The sequence below is a fragment of the Notamacropus eugenii genome, chromosome 3 (genome assembly GCF_028372415.1).
Source record: "Notamacropus eugenii isolate mMacEug1 chromosome 3, mMacEug1.pri_v2, whole genome shotgun sequence".
NCBI classification, from domain to species: Eukaryota; Metazoa; Chordata; class Mammalia; order Diprotodontia; family Macropodidae; genus Notamacropus; species Notamacropus eugenii.
Window position 1 is genome coordinate 472,679,252 of NC_092874.1, and position 26,402 is coordinate 472,705,653.

Below are 26,402 nucleotides of genomic sequence, written 5' to 3' on the forward strand. Positions count from 1 at the left end.
AAATATTTCATAGTAGAAACAATAAGACTTGGAAACTGGCTGTGTGGATGGAGAAAGAAGAACTAAGCAATGAGGCCTCTAAGCCTATGTGGCTAGAAAGACAGCAGTGGCAGGGAGAGAAACAGGGGACATGAAGAAGAGGAGGATTAGGAGGGCCAGCTGGGGGGAGAAGAATGATTCAGTCAACTCCTCTGAGTAAGCCACTCTGGGAGGCACTGGGGATTCCAGGATAAGCACAAAGCCATCCCTGGTCTCGAGGATCCACCACTTTCTGCCTTCACTCTCACCTCGAGTCAATCCATTAATCACCCTGACAGAATAATCATTCTTGGGTAGAAAGATCTAGTCCCTATTCAGTTCAAAAATCTATAACTGCTCCCTATTGCCTCGTGATTAAAGTTCAAAGGTCTCAGTCAACATTCAAGGCCCTCCATAAGCTGACACCATTTCCCCTTCCAGACGTCTTTTCGAACTGCCCATCAGGAGCTCTATGCATGAGGTGAGCCTGACCCCCCCAAGAGATCCCCCAACTTTGCTGTGTTTCATATTCCTGTAACGATGCTGCTTTCCTTTCAAAGGCCATCTCCATCCCTAATACTCCCCAGGCCCAGGGCTTGGTCCCTCAGTCTTCCATCAAACTTTCTTTTGAAACTCACTAATATATTTAGCATGTAATGCTACGTATTATGGGTAAGTGTATTTGAGTCTTACCCCTCCATTAGACTGGAAGCCCCAGGAGGACAAGGATTGAGTCCTGCTATATTTTGGCTATCCTCCAGTGTTTAGTTCAGTACTTTGCACATGAGGGCTTAATGAACACTTGTTACATGAAGAATGAGCTTGGAAGAGGATGGAGCGGAAACCCAGATTTTGAGAGTGATCTGCAAAGAGAATGAAAATCACAGGAGGAGATAAGATTATAAAGGGAGAAAAAGAACTTAAAAGGGTTCACACAGAAGAGGCAGGGGGAGAAAGAAGGGTTAGGAAAGAGACAAAGAGGGCAAAGTCTGTAGGAAAAGCACATCTGCAGGGCCACAAAAGCCAGGGGAAAACCAGGAGGACAGGGCCAAGAATGTGGTGAAAGGAGAAAAGCTAACAAAGGAACCAACATCAGTTGGAGTTTTAGTCTAGCAGGAGAGCAGGTTAAGATCGGATTGCCCCCTCTCTTTCTTAGATCTCAGGAGACACAGATATTAAATCAATTTTATTTAATCAGTAATATTGAAGCAATAAGGAGGAGAAGCAGGGAGGAGTCTGAGATCTCAGAGCTTTTCTACTACAGAATTTTAAAAGGCATATTCATAAAAATCTATCAAACACCATCAAAGTATCCCACAAGTAACATTATTAAACAGTTTCACGTGAGAACCATGCCCACAAAAGCAAACATGCCACAGGAACACTGAGAAGTGGTGAATCATTCATTTTTATATAGAGAGAGGGCAAAGCTCCATGCACACACACAAAATACCACTGCCTGTTCACTTACATGTGTTCATACACCATAAGGTATTTTACTCTAAACACATTCGAGGCATGAAGCCTTCCTGATCACCTGACTTGTTCTAGCCCACTCGAGCCTGTAAGGTCACTCCCTTCCAGTATTTTTCGCATTTGGGATCACTGCCCTATGACTGACTGGCTGGTTCTTCCCAGAGCCTCCCTTCTGAAAGGGAACACCACCCCCCACCACCACCACCCCCAGCCATCCAGTCCTCATTCCTCTAACGGCTAGGCTCCATTCCCAACTCTTCAGGGACTTCACCATTCCCCCACAGCCAAGTGCCTTCAACTTCCCCTCAGCTTTTTCAATTCCTGTGATGTGTGTTCTCCCCCCATTCCAATGCCAGCTTCTAGAGGGCAGGAAATCACCTTTCCTTCAGCTTGGATTTTTATCCCAAGGTTAGCACAGTGTCCCACATATAAGTAAGTGCTTAATAAATGCTTGCTGACGTCATTTGACTTGACATGGCATTGTGGATAAGCACAGGGTTTAGAATCAGGAAACCCTGCCAGGGTCTTCCTATGCTCAATCAGTGCGCGGCACTGGGTAAGTCACTGGCTCCCAAGGCATAGTGAGAGCTCTACTGGTTAAGGGAGATCTGACACCAGGACTTCCCCACACAGATTTGTAAAATCTTCTGACTTCAAGCATTTAAAAAAAAATTCAACTACATCTTAGTAATTACAAATTACAAACGTTAAGCTCACATTCTATTCAGGATCCTGCTTGCTACTGCTCCATGTTCTGGATATTTCTATTGTTTTTTTGATACTCTAGTAGTGCTGGAGAAAATTCTATAAGATACTAAAAAATTATAATACATGCAAAAATAAATTTATTTACAAAGAGCAATATGAATCTTTTAAAATATCAGACAACCAGTTTGGTTGGGTTTCTTAAAACAGAGGAGAGGGGCTAGACCTCTAATGTTATTGATGAGGGGGCTCCCAGATGAGGAAATTCCCTCTCACAATGCAGACTGTTGGGTTCTCTGCAACTTCAGCAGCTAGAAAGTTGTTTTTTTAAAAAAGTATGAAATAATAAACAATTCATCATGTGATGGAAAGGGTACACACACACATAGATATACACATGTGCATACACACATATGAATCTATCTCATACATGATTTCATCAAATTGTAAATAATGAAAGCTCTGTGATAAGAGTATAAGCATAAAGCACTTCTGCTAAATCAATAACTCAGGCAAAGTTCAAGAATTCATTTTAGAGATTCCTAGGGTTTAAATTCAAGGGCCCTCAAAAGTCAGCTCATCCAATCTGAGTTCCCAAGAAATGATCTATTCAGCCAAGGTCACATAGAACCCTTTAGGCTGTAGGCTGGGCCTACAGCCAGGTCTTCTGACTCAAAGGTCTCTGCTCTTTCCACACTTCCAACTGCCACCTCTGAATTCCAGGCAACAGTGAAGAGTGAGAGGAAAATCAGCATACTGTGGGAATGTGCCTTTCACATGTAACCTCTAACTGTGAAGGGAGGTAGTCCTAACCTCTCAGAAGAAAATGGGAGAGGAATGTTCAGGCTTTTAGCTCAGGGGTGGGGGACAGTGCCAGCTGCCAGCCTTCTGTCACCAAACTTCTCTATACTTAGCTAGTCACTAAGCTTAGACTTACTGCTGACTTTCCCAGGGCTTGTGCTCTGGTGGCATAGACACTGGAGCATTCAAAGTTGTCTCCTCTGCTGAACTGTGAGCTCCTTGAGAGCAGGGGCTGTCTTTTGCCTTTCTTTGCATCCTCAGTACTTAGCACTGTGCCAATGGTATAAAACTACAGAGTACAGCACCCAAAGACATAGTAAATGCCATGACTAATGGTCAAAGCTGCCAGCTGTGAAACTAACATGCCTTCAAAATGGTAAAGTCATAGCTAAGAAACATTTAAAGTCAATCTGGCAAGAGGCAAGACATCAAGAAAGTTCTTCGCAAAGATCCAACATTTCCAGTACAGTTCTAAGCATCTCGAAAACACCTGATGTCTGGCTCACATATACTATGAACAATCCAGAACATCCAAGCATATTTATCAAGGTCTGAGGATGTCAAGATTTTTATCTCAGACTTTCTCACATAATAACATACATTATTCTACTTGGAAGCAATAAAGACAACAGAAATTACTGCATGTTGTACATTATATTTTTAAAACACATCACAGATGAAGTAACATGACCAGTGTCTTGGAGTTGGCAAATATATACTTAACTTGCTATCAATTAAACTGCGGAGTGTTGGGGGTGTAAGCTCAGTTCCATGTGGACAGTCTCGGGCAGATAAAAGTGAGGACTTCTAAACCTTAGAGTTCTCATGAGGCCCCCCAGGGAACAGCAGGGAATTGAGGTGTGAGACCGGGGCTATCTCGTGCATTTCCGCCTCTTCCCGTGGGAAACGTGCTGGGAGAGAGCATCCCCGCCCTCGAGATTGGCCTGGGGTCTGAGCACACCTATTGTTGTCTAACAGGCACAGTATTCAGGTGCAAACTATGCGGCTGGAGAGCTTAAGTAGGGTCAGGAAAGTCTGAAGGCGCTCTTAGTGCTGAGGGGCCCTTAGAGGACAGAAGGCCCCTCTCCCCTCTTCCCTCTCCCCTCTCCCACTTCCACTTCCATTCTCTTACTGTAAGATCTTTGCCTCCTTGGGAAGAGGATTCCTCTCTCCTGAGGAAGAATTCACCCTGCACATGTAACCAAGACCCTGAATAAAGCCTAATCCTTGTTCGACTCTGGAAAGTCTCTTCTTTCATACGTTTATCCGGTTTGGCCAGCCGACCTGCGACAGGTAAGGAAAGGCTCGGGTAGCCCTTAGGCCTCTAGGCCTGAAAGCGGAGGTCACTGATTAATCTGTCATTTGATTCTCACCCCTGTTCCCTAAATCCACTGCATCACACTTTCTATCAGAAGTCAAAATTTAGAACCTTTGCATATAAATAATGTTTTTCAGGAAATAGGCTAGTAGGCAAGCAACTACCATTCAGGAAAGTAAAAAATATCATAAGAAAGGAATCACCCTTCACACCTGGACCCAGATGCAGAGGTGAGGGGCTCTGTTGAGCATGGCTAATGGGTTGGTTAGTTTTGCTAAAATGTTTTCTCCCCCATCTTTCTTATTCTTTGTTATAAGGAATGGCTTTTTGGGTCAGGGAGAGGAATACATCGGTAAATGAAAATAATGTTGAAAAGAAAAAGCTACTTTCTCCAATAGATTAGTCGTCAAAAGATATGAAGAAAACAGTTCTCCAAAGAAGAATTGAAAAGTATTAACTACTACATGAAAGAATGCACCAAATCACCAGTAATAAGAAAAATGCAAATCAAAACAACCCTGAGGTTATACCTCCCATTCTGCAAATTGTCAAAAATGACCCAAAATAGCAATAGTTAATATAGGAAGGGTTGTGGGAAGGCAAGCACAATGGGGCTGTGAAGTGCTACAACCATTTTGGAATGCAATTTGGAAATATGCAAATTAAGTGACTAAAATATCCATTTCCTTATTGACCCAGAGATTCTATAACTGGGCTTATACTATACCCTCAAGGAAGCTATTGATAGGAAGAAAATTTCTATATACACCAAACTGATACAGCAGTACTTCTGTGACAGCAAAGAATTGGAAACAACATAGATGATCATCAATTGGGGAAGGGTGAAACACACTGTGGTACATGAATGTGATACAGTATTACTAGGCTGTAAGAAATGACGTGTGTGATGAATCCTGAGAGGTCTGTAAAGATTTCTATGAACTGATACAGAGGGAAGTGAGCAGAGACAAGGAAACACTATACACAGTGACTACAACAATGTAAACAGAACAACACACAAAAATCAAAAGTGAACGTTACAAAATTATAAAGCTCAAGCAGACAGAAGAGATGAAAGCAACATGAAATGCAGTTCCCAAACCATCCTCTTGCAGAGTTAGGAATGCCATTGAACTTCTATACTGCATACATTTTCTGATTTTTTCAACAAATTGAAAGGCTGTGCTGGTTTTTTTCACTTTTTCTTTTTTCTGTCTTTAAAAACATACTATTTATTATACAGGATGATTCTGGGATGGGGCAGAGGAGAGATACTGAGGAAAACTATGATGACTTAAAAAACAAACGACATCATTTCTAACAAGATGGCAATAATTTTTAAAAGAATTTCATTATAATAAAGGCTAAGAATTAACTGACTTTTTGCTGCAATCTGCTTTTAGAAGAAAAATGTCAAATGACAAAAATACTGTTATGAGGAATTTAAGAGAAAAAAAAACAAAGGAGAGGTCTGTGAGAAGATGGACTTGAGGCACTCACATGGCTCCTCTCCCAAGGTCAATCTGCTAAGATTGCTCCTTTGCTGACTTGTTTTCCCCTTCAAAGGTTCTACTGGTATATATTTTAACTTTATTTCTTCCGGGTAAAAATGATCAGGGAATGGAAGAAGGGAAGAGAAGAGGCACACAAAATCATCTTTCAAGCCTGACTGACCCTAAGAATAAGGCTGAGCTGCAGACTGCCCTGCAGATAGGGAACCTTCCCAAGAATCTTCAGGGACCAGTACCCCTTCCCTCTCATTTACCTTCCCAATGTACAATTCCCTGTAATTCACATTCTTATCTCTAATGACCCCAAGGACAGTAATCATTGAAAAGATCCAGTTTTCTTCATCATAATATATTTCCTGAGGCAGAAAACTGAACTCCATTTTACCAAGATGTTCAAGAAGGGGTGGAACAAAGATTTCAGAATAACCTTCAGTTAAAAAGACTAACTTCTCCACAACACTAAATTTCCCAAAAGATCTCAGTTAACACAAGACTTACGATCACTACTTTTGTATCTCCTTCTCCTATACTTCTCAAATTCAGCATCAAGTTCTATTAATTCCAGAGGAAAGCAAAAAGGATCGCGGATATCTTGGAATTCATGTTTGTTTTTATATGAGTGCATGCAAATATATATGTGTGTGTGTTTGAACGTGGATACATATGTATATGCATACATACACATACATACATACATACATACATACATACTTTGAGGGACAGGATAAAGAGAGAAGGACAAACAGAAGAAAATATGATGGAGGGAAACACAGAATTAGTAATTATAACTGTGAATGGCATAAACTAACTCAAAAAACAAGCAAAAAGCAGAATGGATTGAACAGAATCTAATTATACTTTACAAAAAGGTACCACAGACAATGAAGTAATATCAAAAAATTTTACAGCAAGTTTCTCTGACAGAGGTCTTATTTCTCAAATATATAGGGAACTGAGTCAAATTTATAAAAATAAAAGTCATTCCCCAACTGATAAATGGTCAAGGGATATGAACCAGCAGTCTTCAGAAGAAATCAAAGCTATCTATAGTCATATGAAAAAAATGTCTAAATCCCTATTGACTAGAGAAAAGCAAAATAAAACTCTGAGGTACCACCTCACACCTATCAGATATGACAAACGCTGGAGGTTAAGAGGGAAAAGAGGTATATTAATGAACTATCTATCAGTGGAGTAGTGAACTGGACCAACCACTCTAGAGAACAATCTGAAACTATGCTAAAAAAGCTATAAAACTGTGCATACCCTTTGATCTAGCTAAGCGTGTACACCAAAAAGGCATTTTCTAATGCTACCCTCCTCCACAAACTAATGTATAGCTAAGTGGACTCTGTCACTCTCCATACACGTCCCATACTATCCTACTGATCATCTTTGCTTAAATTTAACCTGGAATACCTTTATCTCCAGCTAGGCAATTCCTAATCCAATCTTTAAAGTCAAAAATCTCCAGGAAGTTCTCCACAACTGCCAACTGTGCAAACAAAACCTCACAGCATTTTGCTCACACCTTCAGTGTACAATTGTGTTATCTGTGTATGTCATGTCCCCCAAAGGAATGTAATCTCCAAAAGGGCAAGAATTAGATTTTTTTCTAAATTCTGTGGGTCACCAAGCATTTACGTTAAGTTCTGTCCACAGAAGACACTTGACAATGTTTGTAGAACTGAACTAAATCATGCTTATATATTATGAAAGACAACCAATTTTATGCATCAAATTAATGCATAAATCAATTTCTGCTTTAAAGGAGGAAGACAATAGCATTCTGAGACTAAAACAAAAACAGTATCCCTGACAATCAAAAGTAAAAAGTCAGAAAGAAATAGCTATGTAGATTCTCCCTATGAAAATGTACTTTTAGTTAAATATAGTACTAGAAACTAACTTAGCAAATAAAATCCCAGATCTAGGATTGAAAATTTCAATCCAGTTTAAGAACTACTTTGTTATCAAGAGTTCTCTTAATAGTTCAGAAAATGCTCAGCAGGCCAATGTGTGGTTTGATGACAATGATCTATCTCATAAAACAATGAATTACCCTGTGCAGAGGCTTTCAAACTGGCCCAATGAAGAACAAGGTCACTGAGCAATGAAAGGAAAGCCATCATAGGGAAAAGGCCATAGAATAAAGGAGCTTCTGGCTGCCCTGGGTCAATCTGATAGCAAGCCTCAGGACGTTATAAAGAACTGCCTCAAGGAGGCATGCTTTCCCACCTATATGGAAAAGAACAAGTTCAGTATATTTACTTTATAAACACTTAAAAGAGTTCTTAAAATTCATTTAAAAAGCAGTCATATAGCAAAATCTTTAAGCTGTTCTGGAAATTTTGGTAATCATTCCACTCTCCTTTTAATTAGTTAGATCTGTAAATAAATATTAAAATAATAACACAACATTCAACCTGAAAACAAAGTTTAAAAAACATGAATTTACTATGTAAGCTAAGAATTCAAAGAAAACATCAGTGTCATTTTAAAAATTACAACCAACCAACAACATTTAAAGATATAGTGTAATGCTTAAAAACAAATACTAGTAGATTTTTATGATTCAGTTTCCTCATTTGTAAGATGGAGATAATATCAAATGGTATTCTATATACATATTATCATAAAAAAGAAATTGTGTGTGTGTGTGTGTGTGTGTGTGTGTGTGTGTGTGTGTGTGCGAAGTCATCTTTAGAATGACTGAGAGACCCTAAGCCTCAAGTTGAGGAGACAAGAGTATAGATTTAATGGCAGGAAGGCCTGGATTTCAATTTTGCCTTGGACACTCCAACTACTGAATGGCTGTGTTCCCACCTACCAGAATTGTTCTGAGGGTACCATGAGAACACATGGGAAGTCCTTTGTAAATCTTAAAGACTTCTAGAAATGTCTCTGATTAAACAGCCTAATTATAATCTATCGATAGTTCTCAGTTTAGCTGCTTGAACTATGGTTGCAGAGAATCAGCATGTCTAATGAACTTTTTCATTCCTAAAATGAGTTTTTTTCCCTCCCCCACAGCTGTTGTAGAAATTAAAGGCACCACATCTGGGATCACAGAACCAGGGTTCAAATCCCAGCCCTGCTCCTTATGACATGAATGATCATGAGCATGGTACTTTACCTCTCTGACCTCAGTTCCTCATAAATAACCGAGATTAGGGGTGGAGCCAAGATGGCAGAGTAGAAAGACGCACATACACATAGCTCCGAACCCACAACCCACAGAACATCTGTAAAAAGGAATCCACGGAGAATTCTGGAGCAGCAGAGGCCACAGAACAGGGGAGCGAAGGAGATTTCTGTTCCAGAGGGACCTGCAAACCTCTCGCAAAAGGTCCTTCACCGTGGACTGGGCACCGCGGAGTGGGAGCCAAGCACAGCCTTGCCGCGGCCGCGGCACCAAGAGGAGAAGATCCAAGCAGGCTTCAGGGACGGAATCTCCAGCGGCCGCGCAGGTCCCTCTACCCACAGGTGACGGGGGTCGGTGAGAGGGTCTCTTTGGCAGGTCAAGAGGGGAGTGGGGTAGCCCCATAACTCAGGCCCCCTCGGGAGGCAACAGCAGAGGCGGGAGCAAACCAGGGCTCCCCAAGCAGGCAGGAGCTCAGATCCATTGTTGAAGCTCTCTGCATAAACCCCCTGAGGGAACTGAGCCCATGAGGCAGCCCTGCCCCCACCTGAGCACCTGAACTTAATCTCACACTGAATAGCAGCCCTGTCCCCATCCCAAGCCCTGAGGCTGGGAAGCAGCATTTGAATCTCAGATCCCAAGAGCTGGCTGGGAGGATCAGAAGGCAAAGTGGGTGTGAAGAGAATATTCAGAAGTCGTCACTGGCTGGGAAAATGTCCAGAAAAGGGGAAAAAACCAAGACTATAGAGGGTTACTTTCTTGGTGAACAGGTTTCTCCTCCCCTCCTTTCTGATGAGGAAGAGCGGTGCTCACCATCAGGGGAAGACAAAGAAGATAGTACTTCTGGATCCCAGCCCACTAAATGGGATAAGACCCGGGAAAAGCTCAAAAAGAGCTCAGAAAATTTTGAAAATTATATTAGAGAGGTGGAGGAAAAACTGGGAAGAGCAATAAAAGACTTGCAAGCAAAGTATGAACAACAAATCAGCACCCTGCTAAAGGAGACCCAAAAAAATGCTGAAGAAAATAACACCCTGAAAAATAGGCTAACTCAATTGGCAAAGGAGGTTCAAGAAGCCAATGAGGAGAAGAATGCTTTCAAAAGCAGAATTAGCCAAATGGAAAAGGAGATTCAAAAGCTCAATGAAGAAAATAGTTCTTTCAAAATTAGAATGGAACAGATGGAGGCTAATGACTTTATGAGAAACCAAGAAATCACAAAACAAAACCAAAAGAATGAAAAAATGGAAGATAATGTGAAATATCTCATTGGAAAAACAACTGACCTGGAAAATAGATCCAGGAGAGACAATTTTAAAATTATGGGACTACCTGAAAGCCATGATCAAAAAAAGAGCCTAGACATCATCTTCCATGAAATTATCAAGGAAAACTGCCCTAATATTCTAGAACCAGAGGGCAAAATAAATACTGAAAGAATCCACCGATCACCACCTGAAAAAGATCCAAAAAGAGAAACTCCTAGGAATATCGTGGCCAAATTCCAGAGTTCCCAGGTCAAGGAGAAAATATTACAAGCAGCTAGAAAGAAACAATTCAAGTATTGTGGAAATACAATCAGGATAACATAAGATCTAGCAGCTTCTACGTTAAGGGATTGAAGGGCATGGAATAAGATATTCCAGAAGTCAAAGGAACTAGGACTAAAACCAAGAATCACCTATCCAGCAAAACTGAGTATAATACTTCAGGGGAAAAATTGGTCTTTCAATGAAATAGAGGACTTTCAAGCATTCTTGATGAAAAGACCAGAGCTGAAAAGAAAATTTGACTTTCAAACACAAGAATGAAGAGAAGCATGAAAAGGTAAACAGTAAAGAGAAGTCATAAGGGACTTACTAAAGTTGAACTGTTTACATTCCTACATGGAAAGACAATATTTGTAACTCTTGAAACTTTTCAGTATCTGGGTACTGGGAGGGATTACACACACACACATGCACACGCGCACACACATAGAGACAGAGTGCACAGAGTGAATTGAAGAGGATGGGATCATATCTTAAAAAATGAAATCAAGCAGTGACAGAGAAATATATTGGGAGGAGAAAGGGAGAAATTGAATGGGGCAAATTATCTCTCATAAAAGAGGCAAGCAAAAGACTCATTAGTGAAGGGATAAAGAGGGGAGGTGAGAGAAAAACATGAAGTTTACTCTCATCACACTCCACTAAAGGAAGGAATAAAATGCACACTCATTTTGGTATGAAAACCTATCTTACAATACAGGAAAGTGGGGGATAAGGGGATAAGCAGGGTAGGGGGGATGATGGAAGGGAGGGCATGGGGAGGAGGGAGCAATTTGAGGTCGACACTCAGGGGAGGGACAGGATCAAAAGAGAATAGAAGTAATGGGGGACAGGATAGGATGGAGGGAAATATAGTTAGTCTTATACAACACAACTATTATGGAAGTCATTTGCAAAACTACACAGATTTGGCCTATATTGAATTGCTTGCCTTCCAAAGGGAAGGGGTGGGGAGGGAGGGAGGTAAAGAAGTTGGAACTCAAAGTGTTAGGAACAACTGTCGAGTAATGTTCTTGCCACTAGGAAATAAGAAATACAGGTGAAGGGGTATAGAAAGTTATTTGGCCCTACAGGACAAAAGAGAAGATGGAGACAAGGGCAGAGAGGGATGATAGAAGAGAGAGCAGATTGGTCAAAGGGGCAATTAGAATGCTTGGTGTTTGGGGGGGGAGGGGATAAAAGGGGAGAAAATTCGGAACCCAAAATTTTGTTTAAATGAATGTTAAAAGTTAAATAAATAAATAAATAGAGATTTGAATGAATAAATAAATAAATAGCCGAGATTGTTAATCTAAGTAACTTCATGACCTCTGACCAATGGCCTCTAATTCCATGACCTTATGAACTGATATTTAACTTAAAACACCACATAAGATACACTATTCTTATATATAAAGTGAAATGTTCAGAGAAAGCCAATTTTCTCAGAATAATGATCTATGACAATTATTTGCAAACCCAATATGCTCTCCGAGTTCCAGGCAATGAACACTTGGAGAGAAGGTGCTGATTCGCACTGGCACAAGTATTATCAGGTCACAGTTCCCTGGACAAGTGACATCCCAGGCCCAGCCTCCCTGTCCCTTCCCTATTAGTAGATATAATATGATCTGTGTTACTATTTCCAAAAAACACCCAGCAATGACATTCCACACCCCTCACACCTAACACCTTGGTGGCCTGGATCACAACAGCAGTCTTGCATATTTAACTGTCGTGCCACCTTTGAGAAATGATAAGAAAATCAATTCCACACTGACCTCTCTGTTGGGTGTACCATCATCATGCTGTTCTGTAAGAGAAGATGTCCGGCTCCTGGTCCCTGCAGGGGCAGGTGAACTGGAAGGGACCTATGGAGGAAAATCATAAATATCAGGAGTGCTGAGACATCTTGTGCTACATTTTCTCTGCCTATGGCCTCGCTGAATCCTCTCAGACACCACCAAAAGGAAGGAGTAGCAACAGGAGGTTGTGGAAAGGTCCCGCACTGGGAGTCAGAGAAGACATGCCCCTCAACAGGCTGTATAAGTCTACACAGATCCTTAGACCTCTCTGGCTCTCAGTTTCCTTCATCTGTAAAAGGAAGCAGTAGAAGTAAACTCTCTCTCCAGTCCCCACTCTTCCTCTCCTCTCCCTCTCTGAGGAATCTGGCTGCCAACCTCACTAGGCTTTTCCGACCCTGCTCTCTGCACAGTTAACCAATAATCTCTGAATCTTTCCTCAGTGCTCATTCTTCCTGACCTCTGGACCCCCTTCTCCTCCAAGGAACTTTCTCCTCTCTGGCTTTTCTTGTTTGTCTTCTGTGACATTACTCTCCCTTGGTTCTCCTCAGTCTGTCTGACAGCTCCTTCTCCCATGTCCCATCCAACAGTGTGCCTCCAGGCTCTGTCCTGTATCCTCTTTTCTCTCTCCATGCTCTCACTTGGCATTCTCATTCATTCTCAAGGGTTCAATTATCATGCCTACACTTAGGATTTCCAGATCAACATATTTTGCCCTAGTCTCTCTCTTGAACTCCAATCCCCCCACCTCTATTTAACAACTGCCTTTTGAAGATTTTAACTTGGATCCCCGAATGAGATCCAAAAAGAGAAACTCCTAGGAATATTGTAGCCAAATTCCAGAGTTCTCAGGTCAAGGAGAAAATATTACAAGCAGCTAGAAAGAAACAATTAGAGTATTGTGAAAATAAAATCAGGATAACATAGGATCTGGCAGCTTCTACATTAAGAGATCGAGGGGCTTGGAATAAGATATTCCAGAAGTCAAAGGAACTAGAATTAAAACCAAGAATCACCCACCCAGCAAAACTGAGTATAATAATTCAGGGGAAAAAATAGTGATTCAATGATATAGAGGATTTTCAAGCATTCTTGATGAAAATACCAGAACTGAAAATAAAATGTGACTTTCAAACACAAGAATCAAGAGAAGCATGAAAAGGTAAACAGGAAAGAAAATCATAACGAACTTTGTAAAGTTGAACTGTTTACATTCCTACATGGAAAGACAATATTTGTAACTCTTTAGACTTTTCTCAGTATTTGGGTAGTTGGAGGGATTATACACACACACACACACACACACACGTGTGTGTGTGTGTGTGTGTGTGTGTGTATATATATGGAGAGAGAGAGAGAGAGTGAGCGAGCGCACAGGATGAGTTGATTAAGAAGGTATTATATCTAAAAAAATAAAATTAAGGGGTGACAGAGGAATATACTGGGGGGAGAAATGGAATGGGGCAAATTATCTCATAAAAGAGGCAAGAATAAGCTTATTCAATGGAGGAGAAAACGGAGGATGTGAGAGGGAAAAAGTGAAGCTTACTCTCATCACATTTGGCTTCAGGAAGGAATAACACGCACACTCAATTTGGTATGAAAATCTATCTTACACTACAGGAAAGTAGGGGAGAAGGGGACAAGTGGGATGAAGGGGATGATAGAAGGGAGGGCAAATGGAGAGAACAGAATAAATGGGGCGCAGGATAGGATGGAGGGAAATATAATTAGTCCTTCATAACATGACTGTTATGGAAGTCTTTTGCAAACTACACATATATAGCCTATATTGAATTGCTTGCCTTCTCAGTGGGGATGGGTGGGGAGGAAAGGAGGGAGAGAAGTTGGAACTCAAAGTTTTAGGAACAAATGTTGAGAAATGTTTTTGCATACAACTGGGAAATAAGAAATACAGGTAATGCGGTGTAGAAACCTATCTTGCCCTACAAGACAAGAGAGAAGATGGGGATAAGGGAAGGGAGGGGTGTGACAGAAGGGAGGGCATATTGAGGGAAGGAGTAATCAGAATGCAAGATAGGTGGGGAAGGGGAGAGATGGGGAGAAATGAATGTTGAAAACTAAAAATTAATAAATAAACATTTAAAATCTAAAAATAAATAAATGAATGAATGAATGAATATAAATATATTTTTATAAATATAAATAAAAAATAAATAAATTTTCGATTGGTCCAAGGCACACAATGCCATGCTTCAATCACTCCAATTTAAGGAGATGAAGTCTAAAAGCCTCTAGACCCTTCGAAATACATAAGGTCTTCTTCCAAAAAAGGAGGAAAGAGGCATAGAGAGGAAAACTAGGCCTAAGCTAAGACACTCTTCTTTCACCTTAGCAGTGCCTCCTCTCTGCTATCAAATCTCTCTGGGCCTTAACTTATTTCATATTTACAGACACTATCTAGAGAATTACCATATTTTCCCAAGCAATCTGAACATTTGTCTTGTGTGGAATCATTCCCAGTTCATAAATTGACTCATCATATACATCTAAATTGACAAAGCACTTTTCATTCTTAGTGAAAATGCTTCAGACATATTTGATTTCATCACGACCTGTTGCATACTGGGCAATTATATGACATGAAGTGTGATTTACTCAAGTGACCCCTACCATTAAATAGACTGAATCTGCAAAAAAAAAAAAAAAAGATTTCAAACTGGACATTCTACATCACAAATTCAACAAATCCAAAGCAGAATTCACCATCTCCTTCAAACCCACCTGTCTTCTGAACTACATTATTACTAAAAAGGGCACCACCATCCTTGGCAGGTTCCCAACCCTGATGTCATCCTTAATTCCTCACACTCACAAGCCCCATGCATACATATTAGGTAGCGGCAGGAGACAGGAAGACCTGAGTTCGAATCCTGCCTCAGACACTTACTAACTGTGTAACTGTGGGCACCACCACAGAGACTCCTCCAAATGCTTTTACCCCTCCTCAACCCTCCCATGGTTCCCTTTTTCCCATCATCTCAGCTGAGAAACTTACTTCCTATTTTCCTGAAAAAAATAAGGTTATTCCCTAAAAGAGTTCTCTTCTCCCTCCTCCTCATTCTGCCTCATCAAGAAGCATCAGCCGCCATCTCCTCACCCAATCGGGTGGCCCTGCTCCTTGCCAATGGACAAAGAAAGCTTCCTTTGAGTTCCAGTGAAAATCCCTTCTTTTATTGGAAGTCTTCCCCTCTCCCTCTTCATTCCAGCGCCTTCCCTCTGCTGAGCATTTCCAATTTATCCCACTTCCTCCATTAGACGGTAAAATCCTTGAGGACAGGGGCTGCCATTTACCTCTTTTTGTATCCCCAGTATTTAGCACAGTGCTAGACACATGGTGGAGGCAGCTAGGGGGCTCAGTATACTGAGGGCTGCAGTCAAGAACAGCTGAGTTCAAATCCAACCTCAGACATTCACTAGTTGTGTGACCCTGTTTCCCTTAATCACTAAAGTAGGAAATGACAAACTCTTCCGGTATCCTTGCCAAGAAAAGCCCATGTGGGGTCACAAAGGTCACAAAGACCAGGGCAGGATTAAATGACTGACAATGAACAATTACTGCTATGTAGTTATGGAGGCAGCTAGGGGGCTCATCAGATAAAGACTTGGGTCTGGAGTCTGGAAGATCCAAGTTCAAATGTGAACTCAAGACACTTACTTACTAATGCATGACCCTGGGCAAACCACTTCATCTGTGTGCCTTAATCCACCGGAGAAGGAAATGGTAAATCACTCAGGTATCTGCTTGGGGGGACAGCGAGGTGGCACAGTGGATTGAGCACTGGACCTGGAGTCAGGAAGACCTGAGTTCAAATCTTGCCTCAGACACTTACTAACTATGGGACCCTGGGCAAGTCACTTTATCCTGTCTGCCTCAGTTTCTTCACCTGTAAAATGAGCTAGAGAAGGAAAGGGCAAACCCCTCCAGTATCTTTACCAAGAAAATCCCAAATGGGGTCACAGAGTCAGACACGAATGAAACAACTAAACAACCCCAGACACAGTAGGTGCTTAATAAAAGTTTACTGCTTGATCCCATTCCATCTTCTCCAGCAGACTGCTCCCTCTATCATCCTCACTCTCTCACTCCTCTTCAATCTATCCCTGTCTACTGACTCCTTCCTCGTTGCCTACAGATGTGTCCTATCTCCTCCACCTTCCCAAAGAACTTCACCTGACCCATTCACGCCCACTGGCGATCATGCCATACCTCCCCTCCCCTTTTGTGGCTGACTATCTATAATGGGTGCCCCCACTTCCGTCCCCCCACCCCCCAGTTTGGCTCAGCGCTCTCTGAAAGAACTAAGGATGTCTTCACTGGCTTCTCTCAGTCTTCCTGCAACCTCCAATGCTCAATGGCTCCTCTGTAATGTTCTCTTCTTTCCAGAATATCCTGGGTCTCCTTGTACCTGGCTGACTGCTCCTCTTCAGTCCTTGCCACTGGACATTCTTCCAGTCTCTGGTCACTATGAGTATCCTCCAGGGCTCTTCCCTGGGTGATCTCATCAGGTCCCATAGATTCAACCGTCATCTCTATGCTTATGATTCTCAAATCTACTTCTGCAGCCCTAACTTCTCTGCTGACCCTCCAGGCTCAAATCTGTAACTACCTGTTGGACATTTGGAACTGGATGTTCCACAGACATGTTAAAATTCAACAAATCCAAAATGGAACTATTTTCCCCAAAAAGCCTTGCCCTCTCTCGGTCCCCATTACTATTAAGGGTACTGCCATTCTCCTGTTACCCAGGTCACAATCTAGGAAACGTTCAGCTCTCCACTCTCTCACCACAACCTCCAAATCCAATCTGCTGCTAAGGTCTATTTTACCTGAATAACATCTCTCACATGGACCCCATCTCTCCTCTGATGCTGACACAGCCCTGTTGATGCCTGAGCTTACCCTGACCTTCATGGCTTCTGGGCCATACGTCCCCGTGTCTCTACTCATACAGCCACAATCGGATCTAAGTGCAGAAGCCTTCTGGCTCTCTGTCTCACCCCACTACACCCCATCCTCTACTGGGTTTCCAAAGTGATTGTCCTAAAGCACAGGAGTGACCATGTCATCCCCTCCCCATTCAATGAACTCCTGGGGCTGCCTACTACCTCCAGGCCCCTATACAGCAGGTAATGCTCTCAGAACCTCAGCCTCTCCTACCTTTCCAGTCTTATCACCAGGCTGTGGCCTATGCCCTACTCACAAACACTACAGCCCATCTCCAGATTGTGGGCTTTTTCACCAGCTGTCTTTCCAACTTGGAAGGTTCTCCCGCCTCCCTCGGGGTCTTGGGCTCCTTCAAGACTCAGATCACCATCTACCCTGCCCCGCAGCGTTAAAGCCTTCTCCCACCAGCTCCCTAGATGTCTTTACTGATCCCAGGTATTTTCATGTTGTCTCCCCCCATTAGACTATGAGCTCCTTGAGCGTTAACACAGTGTAAATGCCTAATAAATGCCTGCTGAGTGACTCACTTCCCCATGCTGAGGCTAGTATTATTTAAGTAGGTCATACTATGTAGGCAATGGGGCGCAGGGGACAGAGATAAGGCCTCTGAGTCAGAAAGACTCAGGCTCAAACCCTGAGTCTGGCACATACTAGCTGTGTATCCCAAAACCAGGTACCTCAACCTCTCAGTGCCCCAGGTAACTCTTAAGACTGTAAGTCAGGGGCAGCTAGGTGGCACAGTGGATACTGGCCCTGAAGTCAGAAGAACCTGAGTTCAAATCCAGCCTCTGCCTCAGATCCTTATGAGCTGTGTAATCCTGGGCAAGTCACTTAATCCCAATTACTTCAAAAACAAAAAACTAAACTAAAACGTGAGTTCTGTGTGCCTTGCGAGATGTTTCCAAACATGGAATTCTTCCATAAAATCCCAGGTCTGAACGATCGCCACCAAAATATGAACACAAATGCGTACACACCTCCCAGGAGCATGAGGCCCGAGTCTCTGCCCCCACTGCCCTGACACAAGTCAAGTATCCAGTGTCTAGAGGGGCCCAAGAAAATCATGATACGAACACTATGAAAGCACGGATAAAGAAATGCCACTGAGAATGACTGAGCCACCACCTCGCAACCGTCCATTAGTTACGCAAGTGACCGTGTAACAGCAATGGCTGTGACCACCTTGGAAAGCAACCTGGCTCTAAGCCAGAGCCACGAACGGATCAGAACCTGTGACCCAGTCAGCCTACCCCTGGGAACGCAGCCGGGAGAAGTGCTTTATTCCGTAAAAAGGCGGCCGTGCAGCCTGAGGTTCCCGACCCAATGCTTCCTGGCTCTGCAGGGGGTCTCAAGGACTCCCCTCAGGCCCCCTCACTGAGTCCCTGCTCCCCCGCTGGCTGGGGTCCCCTTCTCACTTCCCCCGTGGACCCGAGAGTCCGCAGCGTCCTCCGGGAAGGCCCTTCTTCCAGGCCCGCAGACCGAAGGCTCTGGTACCCTGATGGTCCTGGAAAGTCAAGGCGACCGGACAGACGGACGGCTCAGCCCGAGCCCACAAAGGGAGGCTGCAAGCTCTGGGTCTGGATCCAAACGGAGGCGGCGGGGCAGAACTCGGCACCGAGTAGGAGCGCGCTCCACACATCCACGTCCACGTAACCCGGGACCCGCTCGCCCCGACAAGCCCGGACCTTCAGACTGGCCGGGCAGGGCTGCGGGGGGCCCCGGCCCGGACCGGCACCGCCTGGCGTGGAGCAGACCCAAGGGCAGAGAGGCCCGGGCCACCGTCGACCAGGCACCACAAGCACCCGGGTACGACCTCGGACGCTCCCTGGCCGGGTGTGCCACATGGGCCGGCCCGACGAGGTCACACCAGGGTCACACGAGGTCACACCTGCCGCGGCCCCGCCCCCGCCCCAGGGACCCCCAGAAGAGGAGAGGGGGCGGGGCGCGGGAGCGGACCGAAGCAGTCCAGGCCTGGCCAGGCGGTGGGGGTCACACCCGTGGTTCGCCCGCCCCTCCCCCGTGCCTCAGTTTCCCCCCGGGTACCTGGGCCGCCGCCTGCTGCTGCTCCTCGCTGATCTTCTGCTTCAGCTTCTTGAACATGGCGCGGAGGCCTCGGGCCTCGGGCCTCAGGCCCGGCCCCGCGGAGGCCTCACGGACGCGGCGGCGGCGGCGGCTTCGCTCCCCTCAGCCTCGGGCCGCGTCCCCCGCAGCCGCGGCCGCTGCTGCTGCTGCTGCTCCCGGCTCCGGTACCGGCTCCGGCTCCGCGCCCCGCCCTCCCCGCCTCGCCTCGGCCCGCTCCCCGCGCCCCCATCCATCCAGCCGCGGCGGCGGCGGCGACAGCGACGGCGGCGACGGAGGCCCGGCAGGAGCGCGACGCTTCCAGTGCGCGTGCGCAGCCAACGTGGAGCTGGCGGACGGACCTCTACGGCGGCCGGCGGGGCCCAAGCGCCGGCCTCCGCGGGGCGGGGGAGGAGGAGCAGGTCCTCCAGGTCCGCACGTGCGCAGTCGGTAGTCTGCTCTCCTCCGCCCCCACCCCGCTCCCGCGGGGAGCCCTGGGAAGAGAACGAGGAGGCGGAGGGAGAGGCCGGAGGCCCCCCGCCGGGCGCTCGGACGGTTCCCATGGTTACGGAGGCCCACCCCACCCCCCTTCTCTGGCTGTCAGTTCCAGTCAGGCCTCCCGCGGCGCCGCCCAACCCCCTCCAGCCAGATCCTCTCCTGGGGGTCTTTGGTCTGCGAGTCCCACGGGCCGCACCCCCAGGAAGTCCCAGGAACCCTCCTCAAAGTGGCCTTTAATCCCCAGGGCTGACTGCGACTCCCCGCCCACCTCAGTAACTTTTATTAGCCGCCTACTGTGTGCAGGAGGCCAAAGACAGCCCCCGGGATCAATAAAAGGAAATCATTAAAGAGTGAGCGCTGGAAAGAGGAGGGTTGGGGGTGGCCACCCTCCTTCAGGCTCTGCCCACTCGCAGACAGACTCTCCGACCTCCGCACCTTTGCCCCAGGCCTTACAGGAGGCCTGGAGTACTCCCACCCCAGACTCCCATGGGGATGTCTGCCTTGACTGGTCTACCTGTGCTGAGCTGTACCTGTCTTAACTCCCCTCTTCTGGTTTGCTTATAAAACTGATGAAAATTAGGGATTTTTGTTTTATAACTGCACCTGAAATTAAACTACCAGGCTCATTTATGGGCAAGTCACTGGTCTTCCAGTAGGTGCACACAGTAAGGCAGAGCTCCATCAGCTGGACTCCATCTCTTGGGGAATCTCCTGCCCTTGGACACCCAAAGTCCTTAAGAATCCTCAGCCACCCCATAGTGACCGAAGACCTCCTGCTGCTAAGAGTGGCCACAGGAACTAGGGGGAGGCCCCAAAACCCTAAGGGTAATAGAACTCTGGAGATTCTACTCCCAAAAAGAACCAGTCCTCACAAATCAGCTCCTGTTTGGGCAGGGGAATGCTCCAGTGCCTTCCCTCTGTTAATTATTCACTTTTTATCTCATATGTTGCTCGTCTGTACGTATTTGTTGGCTTGTCTCCCCCATTAGATTGTGACCTCCTGAGGGCAGGGATTGTCTTTTGCCTTGGCACGCTACCTGGCACATAGCAGGGGCTTAATAAATGTTTATTGCCTGAGCTTAACTAGTTTTTGTTGAATACATGGAGATATAGGAGCTAAGTGCTCATGCAATTACGCAGATTGCCAGTCCATCGGCAGGGCCACACCCCTCAGGTATCAGCTCCACCAGACGACCTCCAGTTTCTTTGCAAGGCTTAGACTGGGAGCCAAAGGTACCAGGGGCATGCACCAATCACAGCTCATCCACCTCTCCAAAAGCTTGCCTGGGTCCATTATAGACAGAGCCCAGTTCACAGAACTTGATGTAAATAAAGAAGGAGTCATAGTTAGGAGAGGCTGAGTGGCAAGGTGGGGTGGTGCCCTCAGGCAATTCTCTAAAACCATTAAGTCTGATTTGCCTTGGTAAGGGGCAAGTCCCCTTCAAAGTTCCCTCTACCCTGCAAGTCTAAGGTCTGGTTGGGGATGGGACCTTCTTCTCTAGCAGAATCCCTCACTTAGTAGAAAGGCTCCCTAGGGGCAAAGCTTGGATTTGTAAACTCTAGAACCATACATCTTCCTTTGACCTCATATTGCTGTGGAGGGGTTCTCTGTGCTTCACATTTTGGGGGCAGCCCAAAAATAAGCAAACTCAGGGCCTCCTGACAGACCCAGTGGGCAGCTGCCAGGGCCTTAAGAAATCTCAGTCGTCCCCACCTCTGTGCTCTGAGAATGACCTAGTGTTGGATTTTTCCTCCTCCCAATCTGGCAGAGAAAGGGAATTCAGTGCTCAGGCTGACACTTTTATTTATTACATGGTCTTATCATATACTAATCTTTGGAATACAAGTCATATTTCTCCCTCAGGTTCTGCCTGGCCCACCAGAAGGAACCTATGCAGTACAGACAGAAATATTCAAAACACCACCCATTCAATATCCTTTCCTCCCTCACTGGCAGCGCCAGATGCCACTGCCCTTCCCTCCAGGCATCTGCCACCCATCTGCCCTAATGGTGGAGGGTGGCTTGGGAAGGAGAAGCATTTGCCGCCATGCTCTCCCTTCTGTTCCCCTTGCCCCTCTCTTGCCTCCTTTTATTCCCTACTTCAGATGATCAAAGCTCTGATTGACTTAGAGTCTAAGGATCTGACTACCATTTACTACCTCTAGAGCTCAGTTTCCTTCTCTGTAAAAGTCAGTTTGGACTCGTGATTCCTATGATCCTTTCCAGCTATGTGTTCTATGGGAGAATAATCATTCAATCCACAAGCACTTATTAAGGACCCACTTTGTGCCAAGCTTTGCTCCAGGTGCTAAGGATATAAGGACAGGATTGAAACAGTGCCTAGGCTCAGGGAGCTTACCTTGTACTCCGGAAAACGAGCCCATACTCAGTAAGTACACAGGGATAGAGTTGGGGCTGGAGGAACACCAAATGAGGAGATGTGTAAGGGCTCCCTCCCTTGGATGGGCTGAGCTCAGGAGGCTGAGGGGAGAGGACACAGGACCCCAGGCAAGCATAGAATCAGCCAGAGCCAAAGAAATAGGAAATGGACAGGACTGAGGCAGAAGAGCCTCCAGGGTGGCTGTCCTAGTGTCTGGGGGTCCCCCATGGACCCTATAAATCGAGGACCCTATAATATTGTTGGGAATATGCTACTTCCCACCAAGGACTTGAGAGCACTGATGCACCAGTGGCGCTTTTCATCACTGCTCCCTCCCTCCCATGGGCATCAAGAGTTAAAGCTTAAAGGGCTTTGAGACTCTCTGACGTCAAGGTCTAAGAATCAGACTTTTCTTGGACCATGACTCATCCTGGAGTTGAGATGACTTCTCAGTCCCTGGCACTGGGGGCTTTGGTTTCACATCTGTCTTAGTTATTTTGTTCCCATACCAAGCCAATGGAAGCACCGGGGAGACTGGAGGGTCCCTTGTTATCTAGTCAGATTAGCCAAAATATTAGAAATCTTCCCTTGCTCATAAATCACATAGGTGGAGAGCAACTAGTGATTTACCCATGTCCTATAAGGTCAGAAACAGAGCTGGGAGCTCACCTTAGGCCTCTTTACTCTCTAGTCCTTGTATATAAATAATGTAATCTATTTAACACTTTCCTCCCTTCCTTCCTTCCCGACAGGCACTGGCAAACACTGTAACATCGACTGCTCCATGGCTTGGGATTTGTTTACATGACATCTTCTGAAGATATTTCCAGTCACTAACTCACTCAGTACTATTCCATGAAAAGGGTAATAAAATGGGAAAAAGAACGAAGAGACAGACAACAGCCCGTAAGAAGTAGTAACTGCCCCATTGGGCACCCAACCGGGCAAACTCCTTCCTTCCTTTCCACCCTCCCTCCCTGTTTCCTTCCTTCCTTTCCTCCCTCCCTCCCTCCTTCATTCTTTCCTTCCCTCTTTCCTTCCTTCCTCTAACTTCTCTCTCTCTGTCCACATAGGAATCACACGCTTTCCTGCTGATACTCTGCCAAAAGGCATATAAATTTTAATCCCTGAAACTTCTCAAGATATGTGGGGGGTTATGGGCTAGATTTCTTTTTCAAGGATCATACCTTGAACTGAAATCACTCTAACTCTCAGTGATTGGCCAACAAGAGGTCCAAGCCCAGGCCTACCTTGGTCATTGTTTGGGTACTGAAGGCTCAGAATGAATACAAATAATGGGTTTACCTGGCTCCCTCTGCAACATGGATTAAATAATCTAGCCATAAAAGGGAAGCTCTAACTCGACATGTCAGAGGGAAGACTTGAACCCAGGCTGGGCTCCCTGTCCACCACACTCCCCTGCCTCTCAAGTCTTCATTACTGTTTTCCTTTTGACTGTGTCCTTCACCAGAGATTCGGGCCTGACTAGGGAGATGGAACAGAAATCTTCCAGACTGATTTTTCTGGCTAGGTAAAAGAGGCCATTTTGTTTGCCTCATTTCTTCCCTAGCCTTAACCACTGCATGGGTGTTGCCACAGACAAACAGACCAGGGAAAGATCTTAGGTTTAAAAAGCCAAGATCTCCCACTGCATGGGGCTGACTCCAGTGGTCCTCATCCACATCTTCTCCTCTGACCCTGGTGGCTGAGGAGGAAAGAGCAATGCTAGAGACTTTGCACATCCCTGTCTCATTTCAATCCACTTTACTTGCAAGTCCTGCCATCATCTTCCCGATGCCATGGCAACAGTCTGAAGTAGAGTCTGAAACATAAATGTAACTTTTACCAGGGCTTTTTGAAGAAATCTGAGTTAAGTTCTGATGCCACTGAAAAGGGAGAAAAGAGGGTGCCAAAGGGCAGTTTGGACTCAGGTCCTTGACCTTGCTGATGCCTGTCCTCTCCTTAATTGGGCTATTGGGGAGAGAAATCACTCTCTTTATCCATCAGAAAATCCTTAGGAAACGATAGCTGCAAATTCAAGACCTTGGTATTCCAAGCTTCCAATTCTGCCCACAGCCCTTCCTTAATGGTGTTTCTCTAGTGCCCACCATCTTCCATAATATTAAAGGCATTCTCTACCTACTAGGTGCCTGACATTGTGCTGAGCAAGAGGGATACAAAAACCTTCTTAGAGGAGGGAGGTACAAAATATATTCATATATGGAGGGGCTACGGACCAGACGTTAAACTGCAGAGACATGGAGAACTCCTAAGGAAGAAAGTCATCCTCCCATGCAGGTCAGCACTTGCTTTGCTCCCCAGTTTTAGACAGTTGCCTGGAGGCCTGAGATGCTTTGTCTTTCCTAGGTACTCAGCCATTAGGAGTAAGAGGATGGAATTGAACACAGAACATGGCTCTATAGCTGGCTTTACTATCCTTCCTTTAGAGCATGGATTAAATACTCTAGTCATAAAAAGGAATCTCTAACTCTAAATGTCAGGGGCAAGACTTGAACCCAGGCTGGGCTCCCTGTCCACCACAGTCCATTGCCTCTCAAATCTTTATTACTGTTTTCATGTTGAGTGTGCCATTGATCAGAGATTCTGGCCTGACTAGGGAGATGGAACAGAAATCTTGCAAACTGATTTTTTTTTGACTAGGTACAGGAGGCCATTTTGTTTCCCTGATTTCTTCCCTAGCCTTAACCACTGCATGGGTGTTGCCTCAGACAAACAGACCAGAAAAAGGTCTTAGCTTTAAAAGGCCAAGATCTTCCACTGCATGGGACTGACTCCAGTGGTCTTCACCTATATCTTGTCCTTGGACCCAGGTGGCTCAAGAGGAAAGAGTAATGCTAGTGACTTTGCACATCCCTGTCTTGTTTCAATCCACTTTACTTGCAAGTCCTGCCATTGTCTTCCTGATGCCATGGCAACAGTCTGAAGTGGAGAGTGAAGCACAAATGTAACCATTACCATGGCTTTTTGAAGAAATCTGAGTTAAATTCTGATGCCAATGAAAAGGGAGAAAAGAGGGTGCCAAAAGGCAGATGGGCTTCAGGTCACTGACCTTGCTGATGCCTGTCCTCTCCTTAATTGGGCTGTTGGGGAGAGAAAAATCAGTCTCTTAAACTATTAAAAAACCCTGAAGCAACAATACAATCAAATTAAAAACCTTTCTGTGCCAAGCTTCCAATACTACCCATAGCCCTTGATTTAGTCCTGTTCCTCCAGTGCCCACCTTCCTCCATAATGTTAAAAGCATTGTCTACCTACTATGTGCCAGACACTGTGCTGAGCAAGGGGGATACAAAAACCTTGTTGGAGGAGGAAGGTAGAAAATATGTTCATATAAAGAGGGTTAGGGACCAGATGTTAAATTGCATAGACATGGAGAACCCCCAGGGAAGAAAAGTTGTCCTCCCAATGCAGGTCAGCACTTTCTCTGCTCCCCAGTGTTAGACAATTGCCCTGCGGTTTGAGAGTTTATGTCTTTCCCAGGCACCCAGCCATTAGGTGTAAGAGGATGGAATTGAACCCAGAATGTGGCTCTATGGCTGGCTTTACTACTCTCCATCTGGAGCATAGATTAGGTAATCTAGTCATAAAAAAAAATCCCTAACTCTCCGTGTCAGAGACAAGGCTTGAACACAGGCTGGGCTCCCTATCCACCACAGTCCCTTGGCTCTCAGGTCTTCATTACTGTTCTCATTGTGGCAGTGCCCTTGAAGGAGACTGAACAGAAATCTTCCAGACTGATTTTTTTTTTGATAAGGTAAAGGAGGCCATTTTGTTTCCCTCATTTCTTCCCTAGCCTTAACCACTGCATGGGTGTTGCCTCAGACAAACAGATCAGGGGAAGGTTTTAGCTTTAAAAGGCCAAGTTCTCCCACTGCATGGGACTGACTCCAGTGGTCCTCACCCACATCTTGTCCTGGGACCCAGGTGGCTCAAGAGGAAAGAGTGATGATAGTGACTTTGCACATCCCTGTCTCCTTTCAATACACTTTACTTGCAAGTCCTGCCATCTCTTGCCCGATGCCATGGCAACAGTCTCAAGTGGAGACTGAAACACAAATGTAACCATTACCATGACTTTTTGAAAAACTCTGAGTTAACTCTGATGCCCCGAAAAAGGTAGAAAAGAGGGTGCCAAAGACCAGTTTGCCCTCAGGTCATTGACCTTGCTCATGC

At 45.2% G+C, this 26,402-nt stretch overlaps 1 protein-coding gene across 7 annotated transcripts in view; it reads right to left on the reverse strand.

The window, feature by feature from the left end:
• Window positions 1–19,509, reverse strand: part of GOLGA4 (golgin A4) — a 102,336-nt gene extending 82,827 nt beyond the window's left edge. For 2 of the 7 annotated variants that reach the window (XM_072598898.1, XM_072598897.1), the window contains exons 1-2: window positions 19,315–19,506; window positions 12,282–12,371 (exon numbers count right to left, since the gene is read on the reverse strand). In XM_072598898.1, the coding sequence (XP_072454999.1) occupies window positions 12,282–12,371; window positions 19,315–19,371 (147 nt within the window). In that variant the 5' untranslated portion in view covers window positions 19,372–19,506. Of the gene's footprint in view, window positions 1–12,281; window positions 12,372–19,314 lie in introns of all 7 variants that reach the window. The other 5 variants (XM_072598901.1, XM_072598900.1, XR_011964818.1 and 2 more) reach the window with 4 other exon arrangements.
• Window positions 19,510–26,402: the final 6,893 nt, after the last annotated feature.